This window comes from Perca fluviatilis, chromosome 6, assembly GCF_010015445.1.
Source record: "Perca fluviatilis chromosome 6, GENO_Pfluv_1.0, whole genome shotgun sequence".
NCBI lineage: Eukaryota > Metazoa > Chordata > Actinopteri > Perciformes > Percidae > Perca > Perca fluviatilis.
The window spans coordinates 36,056,888-36,071,262 of record NC_053117.1 but is presented as its reverse complement, the minus strand read 5'-3'; the positions used below and the strand labels follow the sequence as shown (position 1 = coordinate 36,071,262).

The following is a 14,375-nucleotide window of genomic DNA, read 5'->3' as shown; positions in this document are numbered from 1 at the left end:
TGCCGTCAAACAGCCCTTTACAAGGGAAACTGAAACTGTTATGTCATTCTGTTCGAAGCCACCAGACTCCTTTGACAAAAACAGTAATTTTACCTCACCGAACATGAAAGCTGCCTCGATCTGTTAAGTTTGTTTGTGTTATCGTGTGACTTTGGTGAATCCGAACTAACACTTTAAAACACAAAAGTAGTAGCGGAGGCATTTCTAATGTCTTGAACCTGTCCCGCCCCCCCACCCTCCTTCCTGCAGACGGTCTGATCTCCTACAGCGCTCCAGAGGGTCAGCTCATGATGCCCCCTGGTTATCCCATCGCCAGCCTCAACGACTCCACGTATGATGGAGTACATGAGAGGAGGCGAGTCACACACACACTCATCACAGTCGTGTCTAGATGGTAACCCTAGATTTGCGAAAACTCTCGCGAGACTCCCTGCCCGACAACCATATCCTAACCTTAACCATTCGAGGTCAACACCTGAACCGTCTCGCGAGAGTTTTCCCAAATCTTTCAGATTACCATCTCGACACGACCGCTCATCGCACATCGGTGCTTGCTGTCTCCATGCTCTCTGTGACTGACAGCTGTTTCGTCCAATAGGAGGCTGTTTGGCGGGCTGGGCCAGCTGACGGACGGTGTGATCGGCCTGGATGACTTCCTTGTGACGCGTCAGAACCACGTGTGGCCGGGCTACAACTACCTGGGCTGGAGGAACGACTCGCTGGGAAGTCAGGGATACGTGGAGATGGAGTTTGTCTTCGACCGGCAGAGGAACTTCACCTCCATGAAGGTTTTCAGATCTTACTTTACATCCTCTCAGCAGCTCACCAGCCACATTTATAAACATGCTTCTAATGCACAGCAGCACTGCACAGACAGATCCAGTAGAACACTAAGGGCCCTATTTTAACGATCTAAGCGCACGGCGTGAAGCGCATGGCGCAGGTGCATTTAGTGCGTGTCCAAATCCACTTTTGCTAGTTTGACAGTGGAAAAAAGGGTCCTTGCTTAGTGTCTTCATTTAAGCAACACTTGATAACTTTTCCCGCTTCGGTCCCCCAGGTTGTTTCATTGGAACTACAGCTCGCGCTACCCAATCTGGCAAACTTTCATAATGTCATGTAATGGACAATTGTGTCATCTCCCATTCCCTTTAAAAGCCAGGCGCGTTTGTACCTTGGCGCATTGCTATTATGATGGCAGATTTGCACCGTAATATTCTTTTTTGTAATCTTTTGCATGTTTGTGTGCTGCTGTGCTTCCCTGTGTGTGTGTGTGTGTAACAAGAATAGTGTGTGTGTGCTGTGCACGAGCCCAGCCGCATTTTACTAATTCACTGTTAAAATAACAATGAACTTGACTTTAGACCAGGTTTTTGTTGGTCAATGGCGCGATCACTTCCCGCTGCCTCAAGATAGCAATATGCCAAGAATTCACCTGAACACACCTCCCTGTAAGACCAGCACGCCCATGGGCGCAAAGATGGGCGCAGGTGCATTTGCTATTGAAACGACGTGGCCGCTGGATGGAAAATTGACAACTGCGTCGGCCTTAAACCAGCAAAGACACTTGCGTCGGGCTTTGCGCTGCGCCGGGTGCAAGATAGGGCCCTTAAGGTCACACAAACCTTTTCTATTCATGTTTTCTTGGTGTATTTCTTCTGGTGTGTCTTAGGTGTATCTAGATTGAAAAGGAGGCCGGCTTTCAGTTCTCTGTAAGAGAAATTTTGGAAGTCGTCCTATATACCACTACAGAAAAACACTTTTTGATTGTTTCAAAAGAAAAACTATTAATTTATTCATTATGTTTCATTATTCTGTTTTCAATCTAAAAACATGATCTCTTCTCCGTCCAGGTTCACAGTAACAACATGTTCCACCGCGGTGTGAAGATCTTCTCCTCCGTTTCCTGTTGGTTCAAGCCCCGCCTCATAGCCGGCTGGGAGTTGGAGCCTGTGGCGTTCAAGACGGTGCTGGACGACAGGAACCCGAGCGCCCGCTACGTCACCGTGCCGCTTAACCGCCGCGCCGGCAAATCCCTCCGCTGCCGCTTCTACTTCGCCGACGTGTGGATGATGTTCAGCGAGATCTCCTTTCAGTCAGGTAAACACACACACACACACACACACAGATAAACATTTCTTTCAAACAGATAAATAAAATGACTTCCCTATATTTGTCCCTCAGTGGATACCGTACTCCCGACCCTGATGACCCTGGGGTCGACCTCCCCTCCAGTCAAGAAGGAGAGCACCATGCCAACCACACTTATGACAGGTATGACCTTTGACCTTACCCTTTTTATTTCACATGAAATAGACCGAAACGTCACGCTAACACAAAAAACACTTCCGGGTAGACAAATGGCAGTTAATTTGAATTGCGGAGAAATGTGAAATGGGCAAACTTGTCCTCGTCCCCATTTGCTCAGTGCTGTTAAATTGTATGTACGCAGGAGTTTTCTACCCGGAAGTTATTGTAAACAAACATTGTTATTGGGTCTATAACCCCTAAAATTGAAACAACTTAAGGGTGTTCCGTGCACAACTGTCACCTGTCTTATCTAATCTGTAGAAAACAGCAGTAGTCATTGAATCGTCTTTTACTTCTCCACAGCAGCCAGTCCATCAGCCAGCGGCCCGCCAGATGATGGGAACACGCCCATTCTGATTGGCTGCCTGGTGACCATCATCCTGCTGTTGGTCATCATCATCTTCCTCATCCTTTGGTGCCAGTATGTCTGTAAGGTGCTGGAGAAGGTGAGCAGATGAACCCCTGTTAAAGAGATACAGGACTAAAGCAGTGGAAACTTTCCTAACACCGCCATTGTTTTCAGTTCCCAGTAAGTCTCTGGCAGCTTCGAGCCACCGGTCGAATCTGAGATTATCTGGCGCCAGGATGAAGTGACTGAGGGGGCTGTCAAAAGTAGAACCCGACTGATATAACGGCAGGCCGATATTATCGGCCAATATTAGGCATTTTCCAAACTATCGGTATCAGCATTTATAATGGCCGATAAATGAATATTTAAAAAATAAAATTAAAACGAAACACCCTTCAACCGTGTTATGAGTGTTGGCGTTGTCCACCAGAGGGCGCTCTACAACGTCCCTGTTGGCAACACTCGTGTTTAACCCTTCAAATTTCATATTTTAAGTTTGTATTTTTATACATTTTATTTATCAGAACTTTCATATATTTTGATGTTCCCCTGTTCTGTTGTGACAATAATTATTTTAGTGAGGACTCATTAATAACTACAAATAACTAATGTTAGGGAAATCTGTTTGTTTTGTTACACGTTTAAAAAAAAAAAAAACACAATATATATATATATATATATATATATATATATATATATATCGAAATCGATATATCGGAATATCGGACTTTTAAATCACCAAATATTTGTATCGACATCGACCTTAAAAATCGGTCTGGCTATAGTTAAAAGTGGCAAGGGGGCCAATATTTTTACATAGGCTGGTAAAACAGTAGGTTATCATCTGATTCCTGCTACACCTATTCATCCTATGGGTGGCAATACAGTGGCATTTTGACCAGATGCGAATGATGCCCTTCCTTACTGTACATTTACCACGTGTTTGTGCGTCATGGCGACAATATGAAACAGGAATATTTGGGGCAGATCGCCAGTTCACCACCTAAAATTGTTCCGGTGGTAGGTTTAATGAAATTCATTGATTTAACCGTGCAGTAGCCTCTGAAAGGCTACATAACAACAACCCAAGACTAATGTTTGAAAATCCAATAATACATTTATTTCCCAACAGCTGTGAAGCCAGTGTTCAACAAAAACACAGCTGTAAGAAATGGTTTTCTCTCCCTATCTCCTCCTCTAGGCTCCACGTCGGATCCTTGACGAGGAGGTAACAGTTCGGCTGTCGTCCTGCAGTGACACCATCATCCTCCAGACCCCCCCTGTGCCCCCCCGCTCAGGCCACCCCCCTTCAGGTAGACAACAAGCAGTCAGTCGGTCTGTTGCACTTCCTTCAAGTCCAAATAGAAGGCTAGAAACGGCTTTTAATGGGTTTGAGTATCTCCCTCTATGTCACATAATGTAACACTTGCATATGCATGCACAGAACTGCCAATAGAAACTCTCTCTCTGAAATGACCTGAGATTGGCCGATGTCTCCCGTCATGGGCTAGATTTTTCTGAAGCCTGAAAACAAAGCCAAGAGGAGGTGCAGAAGTCTGGTTTTCTCTCAGATCACTTGTCACATTGTGACTGGTTTTCATTTCCAAAGTAGCAGGACTCACCGGCTCACCAATGAGACAAAGTATAGTTCTGCTATGGGATGGCAATGTTGGTCTGTCTATCGGTCAATTGGTAGATCCACCATTTTGGTCAGGACTAAAATATATATGGAAATGGATAAATGGTGCAGAAAAAAATCCATTACCCTGAGAAAACAAAACTCAATAGCCTACTCAAATATCTGAACCATGTGTTAAAAATAAGAATTTGATGGCTGCTACTTTGATAGTTTTAGTACAAATTTACTCATTTAAAGGTGCAATAGGTAAGACTTATAAAACTAACTTTCTGTCATATTTTCTGAAACTGACCCTATGTTCCAGTAGAACTACATGAAGCAGGTCATAAAAAAAAAAAAAAATCCAGCTCCTCTGGCACCCCCTGGCCACCAATCAGGGCCAGGGGGGTGTCAATCACTGCTCATGCACACGCATTCATTCTCCCTTGTGGGGGGAGGGGCTTAGGAGACCATTTTGGGCTTTAGCGGAAAAGGGGAGGGACTGCGAAGTTGTTGATGTTCACATTTTTTGGCTAAGTCCTGGATCTTCACAATCCTACCTACGGCACCTTTAAAGGGGCGCTATGCAGTTTGGGCCATTTCTTTGCTTTTTGCTCGCAGGTTTCTCTATAGAGCTCTCCCTACAGCGTCGGAATAGATATTTGGCAGCTCCGATGTTTACTTGTGTGTCTGAGTCCTCGCTCGTTCAGGCTGCCATTTCCTCTTTTGCTGTTCCTCCGACAATGCTTTCCTAGCTTTCTGCTTCTTTTTTTGCCGGCTCAGCCATGACGATAGTGTGAAAAACTCCATCGCTACCTTGTTAGCCGGTTCCTGAATGGGCGTATGTGTGCAGTGCCGTGAAGCAATTCGTTACATCGCGAGACCTGATATCACTTCTTGACGCTGATATCACTTCCTGACGCTGAAGTTGCAAGGGTGTTTTTTTCCGCTCACAGGCGCTAGGGGGAACCATTCAACTCGAAAACAAAAGTCATATAACCATTCCAATGACTCCAAAGCTGTTCAGTTAAGGTAGATTAAGCTAAAAAAACCAGCATAGTTCCCCTTTAAATTGCTGAGACATACTCCGACAGGGTTGTTTGGGCTTTGCATGCTCGATTAATTCATGTGTTTTTGTTTCCCTCAGGCCCTGCTAACACTGACCCTCACTATGAGAGAGTTTTTCTGTTGGACCCGCAGTACCAGAACCCGGCGGTGCTGAGAAACAAACTGCCGGAGCTGTCCCAGAGTGCAGAGGCCTCAGGTAAACATCCTTTTTTATTTTTTTTGACAGTGGATAGACAGGAAACGTGGAAGAGAGATGGGGGATGACACGCAGGAAAGGGCCACACCCGGGCCGCTGCAAAGGACTCACACGCTCTTACTGGGTGAGCTAGAGGTCACCCCAAAACATACTTTTTTTAACCTTACAGTAATCGTAGAAGAAAGAAATATTACATGTTATTTAGCTGACGCTTTTATCCAAAGAGTCTTACAATTACTATATATATCGAGGTTGCACACCTCTGGAGCAACTAGGGGTTAAGTGTCTTGCTCAGGGACACATTGGTTGATGTATCGCAGTGGGAATCGAACCCGGATCCCCCACACCAAAGGCATGTGTCAATATGAGAAAAGACAAATGTTGACAAATGTTCCTTTTAAATCCCCCAGTTCTCCTCACAGGCACGTCATTATGTTCATGTTTTATTGACCAGTTATTTATCATTTGGTGATTGTTAACTGAGACCCTCCTCATCTCAGGAAAAAACATAAACTTGAGTGGTAGTAAATCTGTTTTAAAATGCTCCACATGTCCCGTGATGACATGTTTAGACACGGCTGTTAAAGCTGTCAGAGAGAGTCGAGGCCTTCAGTTAAATTCTCCAAACTGCCGCAGTCTGCCCCCTGCTGGGAAATCTACTTCACCACTTCTTAACATCTTTTGAATGTTTCTCTGCTTTTAATTTTCTTTATTTGCTTCAGGACAACATTGTACAAGCTCTCTCTCTCTCTCTGCTTTTCTTTTTTCGCTCTCTTTCTTTTTTTGTCCTTAGGATTTTCTTGATGATGCTGAATGTGCATGCTCAATCATTCTGCAGTTTTCTCTCTCTTTTACCTCCCAGCCCTCTCTGTCTCTGTCCATGTTTCCTCCTCCTCTTCCTCCTCCAGCTCTCCTCCTCGGTAATCCTCTCTATGACCTCCTCCTGCTGACTTCCTGTCACTTGACGTCAGGCTGGCTGCGTGGTAAGAGCTGAAAGGTGTGACTTCAGACATTTAAACATCTGTCAGACAGTAGACGAGGACGTGTGTTTATTTTGAAATTGCTTTTTTATTTCAGTGCATGCATACATTATTCTCTCTACAATCCACTGTATTCATTTCCTGCTGCGGACACATTTTTCAGTGTTGAAAAATCAAGTTCTTCACCGACGTTTGTAAACTCTGTGAAAGTCAGGTTTAAAATATTTTTAAAGGACAATTCCGGCGCAAAATGAACCTAGGGGTTAATAACATATGTGTACCGAGTCGACCATTCTCTGGGATATGTTTTCATGCTAATCGAATGCGTCTCTAGCTTGAAACAAGCTACCGCAAACCGCTGATTAGCTTATAACGCTAGTAGTCGGGGCAGAGGATAAATTGCTATTTCTACACCACTAACAAGGCTCAAAATAGCACGGTAGCATAATGAGGATCCCTACATGTAAACTGAAGCATTGAGAACTTTGTAAGTGTACAGACAGGTTATTAAAAAGATAGTTTATAAAGATTGTACCAGGAACGCCATGCAACCAGTAACATAGCTCACGCAGGTCGTTCGACCGGTCATGACTGTTTTCCCAAGATGGCGCCTGCCTGTATAGTGAACGGTCTTTATAAACTATCTTTTTAATAAACTGTCTGTCCACTTACAAAGTTCTCAATGCTTCGGTTTACATGTAGGGACCCTCATTATGCTACCGTTTAGATTGTTTCAAGCTACAGACATTCGATTAGCATGAAAACATATCCCAGAGAACGGTCGACTCGGTACACATATACGTTATTAACCCTTAGGTTCATTTTGCGCCGGAATTGTCCTTTTAAAGGAGCTAAAGTCACAAACGTGAGATGACTAACACACAGGTAATGAACATCAGTACATTTGAAATGTTTTTCAGGATCTACAGACATTGATGTACCAGAAGAACTCAAGTTAATGAAGTCATTATCTCAGGATAACAGAGTAGTTTACTTACAATAATGGTGTAATTATATAGTTCTCTTCTAATGAAAACAAATAGGGCCATTGGAGCATAAGAAATCGCAAGAGAAAAGGTGTCACGGCTTCCTTCTCTCTCCATCAGCGTGTGGCGGAGGCTACGCCGAGCCCGACGTCACCCAGTGCACGCCGCACCAGTGTTTCCATAGCAGCGCGCCGCACTACGCCGAGACGGACATCGTGCGGCTGCAGGGCGTCACCGGCAGCAACATGTACGCCGTCCCCGCCCTCACCGTGGACTCGCTCACCAGGAAGGACATCTCGGCCGCCGAGTTCCCACGGCAACATCTGATCTTCAGGGAGAAGCTGGGGGAGGGGCAGTTTGGAGAGGTGAGCGGGAAAGCTGGGAAATCCTTCAAAGTTTGGAGAATAAAACAAAATTGTTTGAAAATGAAAGTGATGCGGGCATTTGAATCTTCTCAATGTCTTTGAATCTGTCTGGGATCTATTTTTAATTTCTTTTTAATTTTTTTATTACAGGGACAGTGCATATTAATAAACATTTCTGTCAATATGCCAGAGTTAGCCAGAAGGCTATTTTTCATCTGCAGTCCCTAGATGCTTAAAGTCATATTAACATAACAATATAAAAATTACAATACATTTAGTAAAAAGTACTATTAAGCTAAAACGTACAGTAGAAACATAGCAGTTTTCAGGACATCACCAAATTGCTTCCATGGTTCTATTTATTCCTACTTGTCTCCTGCAGGTCCACCTGTGTGAGGCAGAGGGACTCCCAGAATTCCTTGGGGAGGGGTCTCCTCTCCCTGACAGAGATGGTCGTTCAGTGCTGGTGGCTGTTAAACAGCTGAGAGCCGACGCCACCAGCCAAGCCAGGTACGCCGCGTGTCCGAGTGACAGTGTTTTTATGTATACTGATCTGTGCCCTAGTTTGTTCCTTTTTAAAAGTGTCTCTAGTGTTGCTCCTAAGAAGCTGCGAAGCCTAAAACATATCCTTTCACATAACTTAATAAGGGACCTGAGATGTGTTTGTCCATCAGAAATGACTTCCTGAAGGAAATAAAGATCATGTCTCGTCTCAACGACCCCAACATCATCCGGCTGCTGTGCGTGTGCGTGTCGTCCGACCCGCTGTGTATGGTGACCGAGTACATGGAGAACGGAGACCTCAACATGTTCCTGTCCCAGCGGGAGATCGAGAGCACGCTGACACACGCCAACAACATCCCTTCAGTCAGGTTATTATAACACACACTCTGTCTATATACATACCAACACCACCTTTTCAATCCATCCAGTTCATGTAGTTCTTGATGGACGCAGCAGGGGGCGACATGTTTCCTTTTTGAACAGATGCAGGGTTCAACATTTATTTTTTTTTTTTTCACTTGCCCGGTCGATTAAAGTGCTCATATTATGCTTTTTGTTTTTTCCCTTTCCTTTAATGTGTTATATATCTTTTTGTGCACGTTTTAGGTTTACAAAGTGAAAAAGCCCAAAGTCCACCCCAAAGGGACTTACCATCTCCAACAGAAAACACTGTTCACAAACTGCTCCAAACAGCTCTATTGTAGTCCAGCCTTTACTTCAGAGACACACACGTTATAATGCTCTCCTAGCTGCTAGCGTGGCACGCCCTCATACTCTGTTTCTGACTGGCTAGTAGTCCTTACCTAGGTACGCATGTGCGACTCCCAACAAAGATGGAACAGAAGTGTGATGTCTCACTCTGTAGCTAAAACAGAGAGCTCAACACACAGGGTGAAAAGAGGAGCTGCAGCAATGTGTATTACAACAAACAGATGGTGTTTTTTGAAAATTAAACCGTGTAAACCTATTCTGATATAACCTCTAAATACAATTATGAACCTGAAAATGAGCATGATATGAGCACTTTAAGTGAAGTAAAATTCTACTTGCCCGAAGTCAATATTTACAGGCCTCTATACAAATAGTTTTTTGTTAGTTACTATCTTTAATTTGTTTGACCGCATACATTTTTAGACACCCTAATTGTCAAATAGTTTGAGTTGGAGCATTTGTAATTTTAGGTTTCTAAAGGCCACGACACACCAAGCCGACGGCAAGGAACTAATTGCGACGAAGGCCGAATGTGGTGTTGCCTCACGTCGGCCCACGTCTCCTTTGTCTTGGCCAAGAATTTGAACTGGAAAACGCAGCAGAGACCACAGCCTAAACCTACAATAACTGCAAATGAGAAATGTTTTATGCAAACACTTTAACTGCACTTAAAAAAAAAAATTGATAGCGTAGGATGTTTTTATAAAAGACCTGGAAATCATTGTGGAACTGTAAGCAGGATCCAATACTGTATAACGTAATTTATGATACAATCATCGGAAAAAATTATTGAAACTTTTTTTTTGCCTGAACGGGCAATTGGGTTGTTATATTTACTTGCCCGACATGGCGTTTTACTTGCCCCGGGCCATCGGGGAACACTTATTGTTGAACCCTGAGATGTGATATAACATACAGGCTATGATCAAGACTCTTCTACAGAGGAACAAAGGAACACACATAAATTCAAAATTCACTCCACTGTCACTTCTTCTTAACCTCGTCTTCTTCTTCTTTCCTTATCTCTTAACCTCGTCCTTCCTTTTCCCCCCTCCCTCCAGTCTGTCCGACCTTCTCCACATGTCGGTTCAGATCTCGTCGGGGATGAGGTATCTTGCGTCTCTGAACTTTGTGCACCGCGACCTGGCCACCAGGAACTGCCTCCTGGACCGCCGCCTCACCATCAAGATTGCCGACTTCGGTATGAGCCGGAACCTGTACAGCAGCGACTACTACCGCATCCAGGGCCGGGCGGTGCTGCCCATTCGATGGATGGCTTGGGAGAGCATCCTGCTGGTGAGGGAGGGTGGGGGGAGTTAACATAAGATCGGTCTAAAGAAAGAAAAGAAGATCACTTGTCAAAATAGATAATCTGTTGCTCCCTGGCACCTATACCTGCTCCTAATGATGGTTGAAAAAAGTAAAGTAAAAGTAAAACCAAAAGCTTTAAATCATTCCTTAATCTTGTCTTGGAGTAACTTTTCTTTTATACACTATGAATGTCAGTGGATCGCCTAGTTTCAAGAGAATTTCTGCAGCTGCACAATTATGTGAAAAAGTATTTTTATTGATGGATGACTCGTCTCCAGGGTAAGTTCACCACGGCCAGTGACGTGTGGGCGTTTGGCGTCACCCTTTGGGAGATCTTCACTCTGTGTAAGGAGCAACCGTACAGCCTGCTGTCTGACGAACAGGTCATAGAGAACACTGGCGAGTTCTTCAGGAACCAGGGCAGACAGGTGAGACGAATCAAACTCATTGGTTTCAAGTCACGCATAAGGGCACGGTCACACGTGCACAAAATTAACATTGGCGAATATTTAATTCACGTTCACTTCAATTCTATGCGCGCGAAGGGACGAATAAAACTTTAGCTTCTGGTGGAAAAGCAAATTGGCATGTCCACATCGCTTTGGTCAACTTTGACCGGCGAAGTCGCAGCCTCAAATGAAATTTCATTAGAAAATGCTCGATACTACACTGTTTTTTTTTTTTTTTTATATATTGTCCTGACTTATATTGTACACCCAGTGTTTACCCTAGGTTGACTGCTTTAGCCTGGCGGATAGCGCCGCTAAAACACAACAGAATCCGTCAGCACATTAGCGTGTCGTCCATTACAGAGCCCGTTTGTAACCGTTAGATTAATGTGAGATTGCCATGGGGTACTTTCCATAAAATCATCTCTCAATGTAAATCAAACCAGCTATTAGGCTAACCGACATAAAACCATGCCAATCTCTATGTATGGTGAAGGGTATGTGATGATGTGGGCTATTTTAATTCCAAAGGTTTATCCAAAGTTTATCAGGATGCATAGTATCCTGGATCCATGAAATAACTGGCCTTTAAAAATAAAAATATGCCTGCCTCTATGGGAATTTAACTTAGGGGTGTACTCACTTTTGTTTTGCTGCAGTTTAGACATTACTGGCTGTGTTTTGAGTATTTTTGAGGGGAAAGCACATTTACACTGTTATACAAGCTGTACACTTAATACTTTACATTGTAGCAAAGTGTAATTTCTTCAGTGTTGTCCCATTAAAAGATATAATGAAATATTTACTAAAATGTGAGGGGTGTACTCACTTTTGTGAGATACTGTGTGTATATATATATATATATATTTTTGTTGTTACACTTTTTTCAGATCTTTACTAACCGTCCTGTATTTTCCTACTAGATCTTCCTCTACGGCCCTCCCCTATGTCCACCTTCGCTCTTCGAGCTGATGATGCGTTGTTGGAGGCGAGACATACCTGACCGACCCACCTTCGAGGGACTTTACCAAGCCCTGAGGCCCCACGTCAACCAGTGAGCCAAGGCCGCTGGCATGTCCCACTCAGCAGGTTTGTTCATCTCTGGACTCCTGTAAGATGACAGAATGACAAGAAAAAAACAGAGGACTGGAATTGCGTTACAAGAGTCAATCGCTGTCAGAGGGAATGAAGAAACTGGCAGAACTGTGTTCAGAAGGTGGGTTTGCTTTGTAGTAAAAGCAGCACACTGTTCTGAGAGACAAGATGGAGGTAGAAGGAGAAAAGGCTGGTCAATCAGAGGAGATCCAAAACCTTTAGTTCATTAGTGAACAAAGATTTCTTAGCTTGTTTTTTAAAGATTTCAATCATTTCTGATTTCACGGTTTCATCCATCTCTTTAAAGCCCCTTTGACCAAAACGTCTTGTCGGACCTTTTGACATATGTTTTTTAATGTTGTTTTGGTGCCAAAGGTATCATAAACTTTATTTTTCTTCTACTTTTTGGCTTTTAAAGATGCCAAAATCTGGACGGACTTTTCAGTCTTGGTAGTTTCTCCTGCCCCTGTGGTTTTTATTATTATTGTAAAGCACTGTCTGTGTCTCTCAGTTATTCATGTTCATATATTAACCCACACTGGAGCTAGGGTTAGGGTCAAATTGTAGTGTAGATTTATTTTTAGATTTTTGTTCTATTTTTTTTTTCTTCTTGTTTTTAATTTTGTTGGTCGTTTTTGTGGATATGAATGTTGTTCAGCTGAGGTTCACATCATGGTGCCGGGAGGTTGCGTTGAAACCTGTGCGGTTCACAGACTGAAAATTAGTTAGTGGGTGATTAAGTAGAGAAAGGAGGCACATGAAACCAAATCATAAAATGTGTTGAGCCTTTTTCTTGCCAAAGAGAAATAAAGAGTGTAAGTGATAAAAAAAACATGAAATGAGTATATTACGTTTGTAAAACATATGGATGCTTTTATTCAAAGTGCCTTATATTTGTAGCATGAGTGGGGAAATTTTAAGCCAACATTAACAACACGGGTACTGCTAGTGGTTAGAGTATCTAATGCAAAGATCTAATGTCAAAGTATCTTCTTACCTGTGTCGGTGTTTGTGCTGGGGCCTATAAAATGTATGTTGAATGTGTCCTATGTTGGAGCCTATAGATCTGTAGGTGTTTCTCCATTTGCCCTGTTCTGCTTGATGGAGCTAGTTGTGGTTAGGTTTGGTTTGTACAAAGCTAGCCATACTGTAGAGCAGGGGTCACCAACCTTTTTGAAACTGAGAGCTACTTTATGGGTATTGAGTCATACGAAGGGTTACCAGTTTGGTACACTCTTCTGAAATAACAAATTTGCTTTTGCCTTAGTTATATATGATTATTAATGATTAATAATACTCATCTATGTGACAACACTGGTCATGTTAATGATTTCTCACAATAATTATCAACAATGACATAACAAGGTGGGAAACAGATAATATCAATATTCAATTTTAATTTTTAGAACAGGCCTGAGGGCTACTCATGTGGTCCTTGGGGGCTACCTGGTGCCCGTGGGCACCGTGTTGGTGACCCCTGCTGTAGAGCCTTATGATTTTAAATTTTGAAGTCAGTAGTTTCATCACTCGAATGAGACAACAGTGGAACAAATGCCAAACTGTTCAATTAAGAGTTAAAAATGTTAACCCAACAGAAACAGGGCCTTTGCAGCAGCAACTAGGATAGAGAGTTTGGCGAATGACCAACGTTGCTATTAGCTGACTAAAAAGCTAGCAAGTTGTCATGGTGTTTTTATATGCGGTTTGGTTTAGTACTAAAGACAGGGAAGACACTAAGCACTGTTGGAAGAGTAGCAAGATCTCTGTTGATGCTAATTGCTTGCTTCTTCTCTGGGGTTTTAGCAGACAACGTTCACTGTAGTTTAAGAATATATATGCAAGCTAACTACCTTCTTAGCTTGCTGTCAAACTAACTAGCATAGTACTTAGCAAGTAAGCTAGGTTATGTTTAAACCAGGTTTGGCTTCATTCTAAAAACTTTGGAGATGTTAGCTAACGTTCACCTAATTTGGCTTGTCTTGTCTTTGCCTAGTTTGACAGTGTGATGGTTACTAGGGCTGTATTTGAAACTGCCTACTCTACGAATGATTTGGACAAAATGTAGCATGCAATATGCAAACAAAAGCATATCTGCAATATGCCAAAAATACCCGGATGTTGTACTGATTTGCATCGGACCAGTCCACCTCGTCAACTGTGTCACACAATGCAAAGTGCAGGAATGGTCCCAATGTTGTATTTAGCTGAAAATGGTGTGGCCTGAATTGGTCTAACAGTTTCACACTGTTCGGTAGTATGTAGTAGGCGGTTTAATTACAGTATGATCTACAGCAGCCAATCAGACCAAATCAAAGTCAAATTTTGGTGAGTGGAATAAAGACACAACATGTACATTTTGGGCCGAACGTAGCAGAACTACTGTGTTAAAGGAGGACCCTCTGAGCTGAGGGCCAATGAGCCACTAGAGACTGA

At 43.1% G+C, this 14,375-nt stretch overlaps 1 protein-coding gene across 6 annotated transcripts in view; it reads left to right on the top strand.

Moving 5' to 3' along the window:
- Window positions 1-12,776, top strand: part of ddr2l (discoidin domain receptor family, member 2, like) — a 33,772-nt gene extending 20,996 nt beyond the window's left edge. For 2 of the 6 annotated variants that reach the window (XM_039802927.1, XM_039802928.1), the window contains exons 7-20: window positions 250-355; window positions 599-788; window positions 1,854-2,100; window positions 2,185-2,274; window positions 2,614-2,756; window positions 3,861-3,972; window positions 5,425-5,541; window positions 6,450-6,524; window positions 7,628-7,872; window positions 8,255-8,382; window positions 8,547-8,744; window positions 10,149-10,383; window positions 10,677-10,826; window positions 11,771-12,776. In XM_039802927.1, the coding sequence (XP_039658861.1) occupies window positions 250-355; window positions 599-788; window positions 1,854-2,100; window positions 2,185-2,274; window positions 2,614-2,756; window positions 3,861-3,972; window positions 5,425-5,541; window positions 6,450-6,524; window positions 7,628-7,872; window positions 8,255-8,382; window positions 8,547-8,744; window positions 10,149-10,383; window positions 10,677-10,826; window positions 11,771-11,905 (2,171 nt within the window). In that variant the 3' untranslated portion in view covers window positions 11,906-12,776. Of the gene's footprint in view, window positions 1-249; window positions 356-598; window positions 789-1,853; window positions 2,101-2,184; window positions 2,275-2,613; window positions 2,757-3,860; window positions 3,973-5,424; window positions 5,542-6,449; window positions 6,525-7,564; window positions 7,873-8,254; window positions 8,383-8,546; window positions 8,745-10,148; window positions 10,384-10,676; window positions 10,827-11,770 lie in introns of all 6 variants that reach the window. The other 4 variants (XM_039802929.1, XM_039802930.1, XM_039802931.1 and 1 more) reach the window with 4 other exon arrangements.
- Window positions 12,777-14,375: the final 1,599 nt, after the last annotated feature.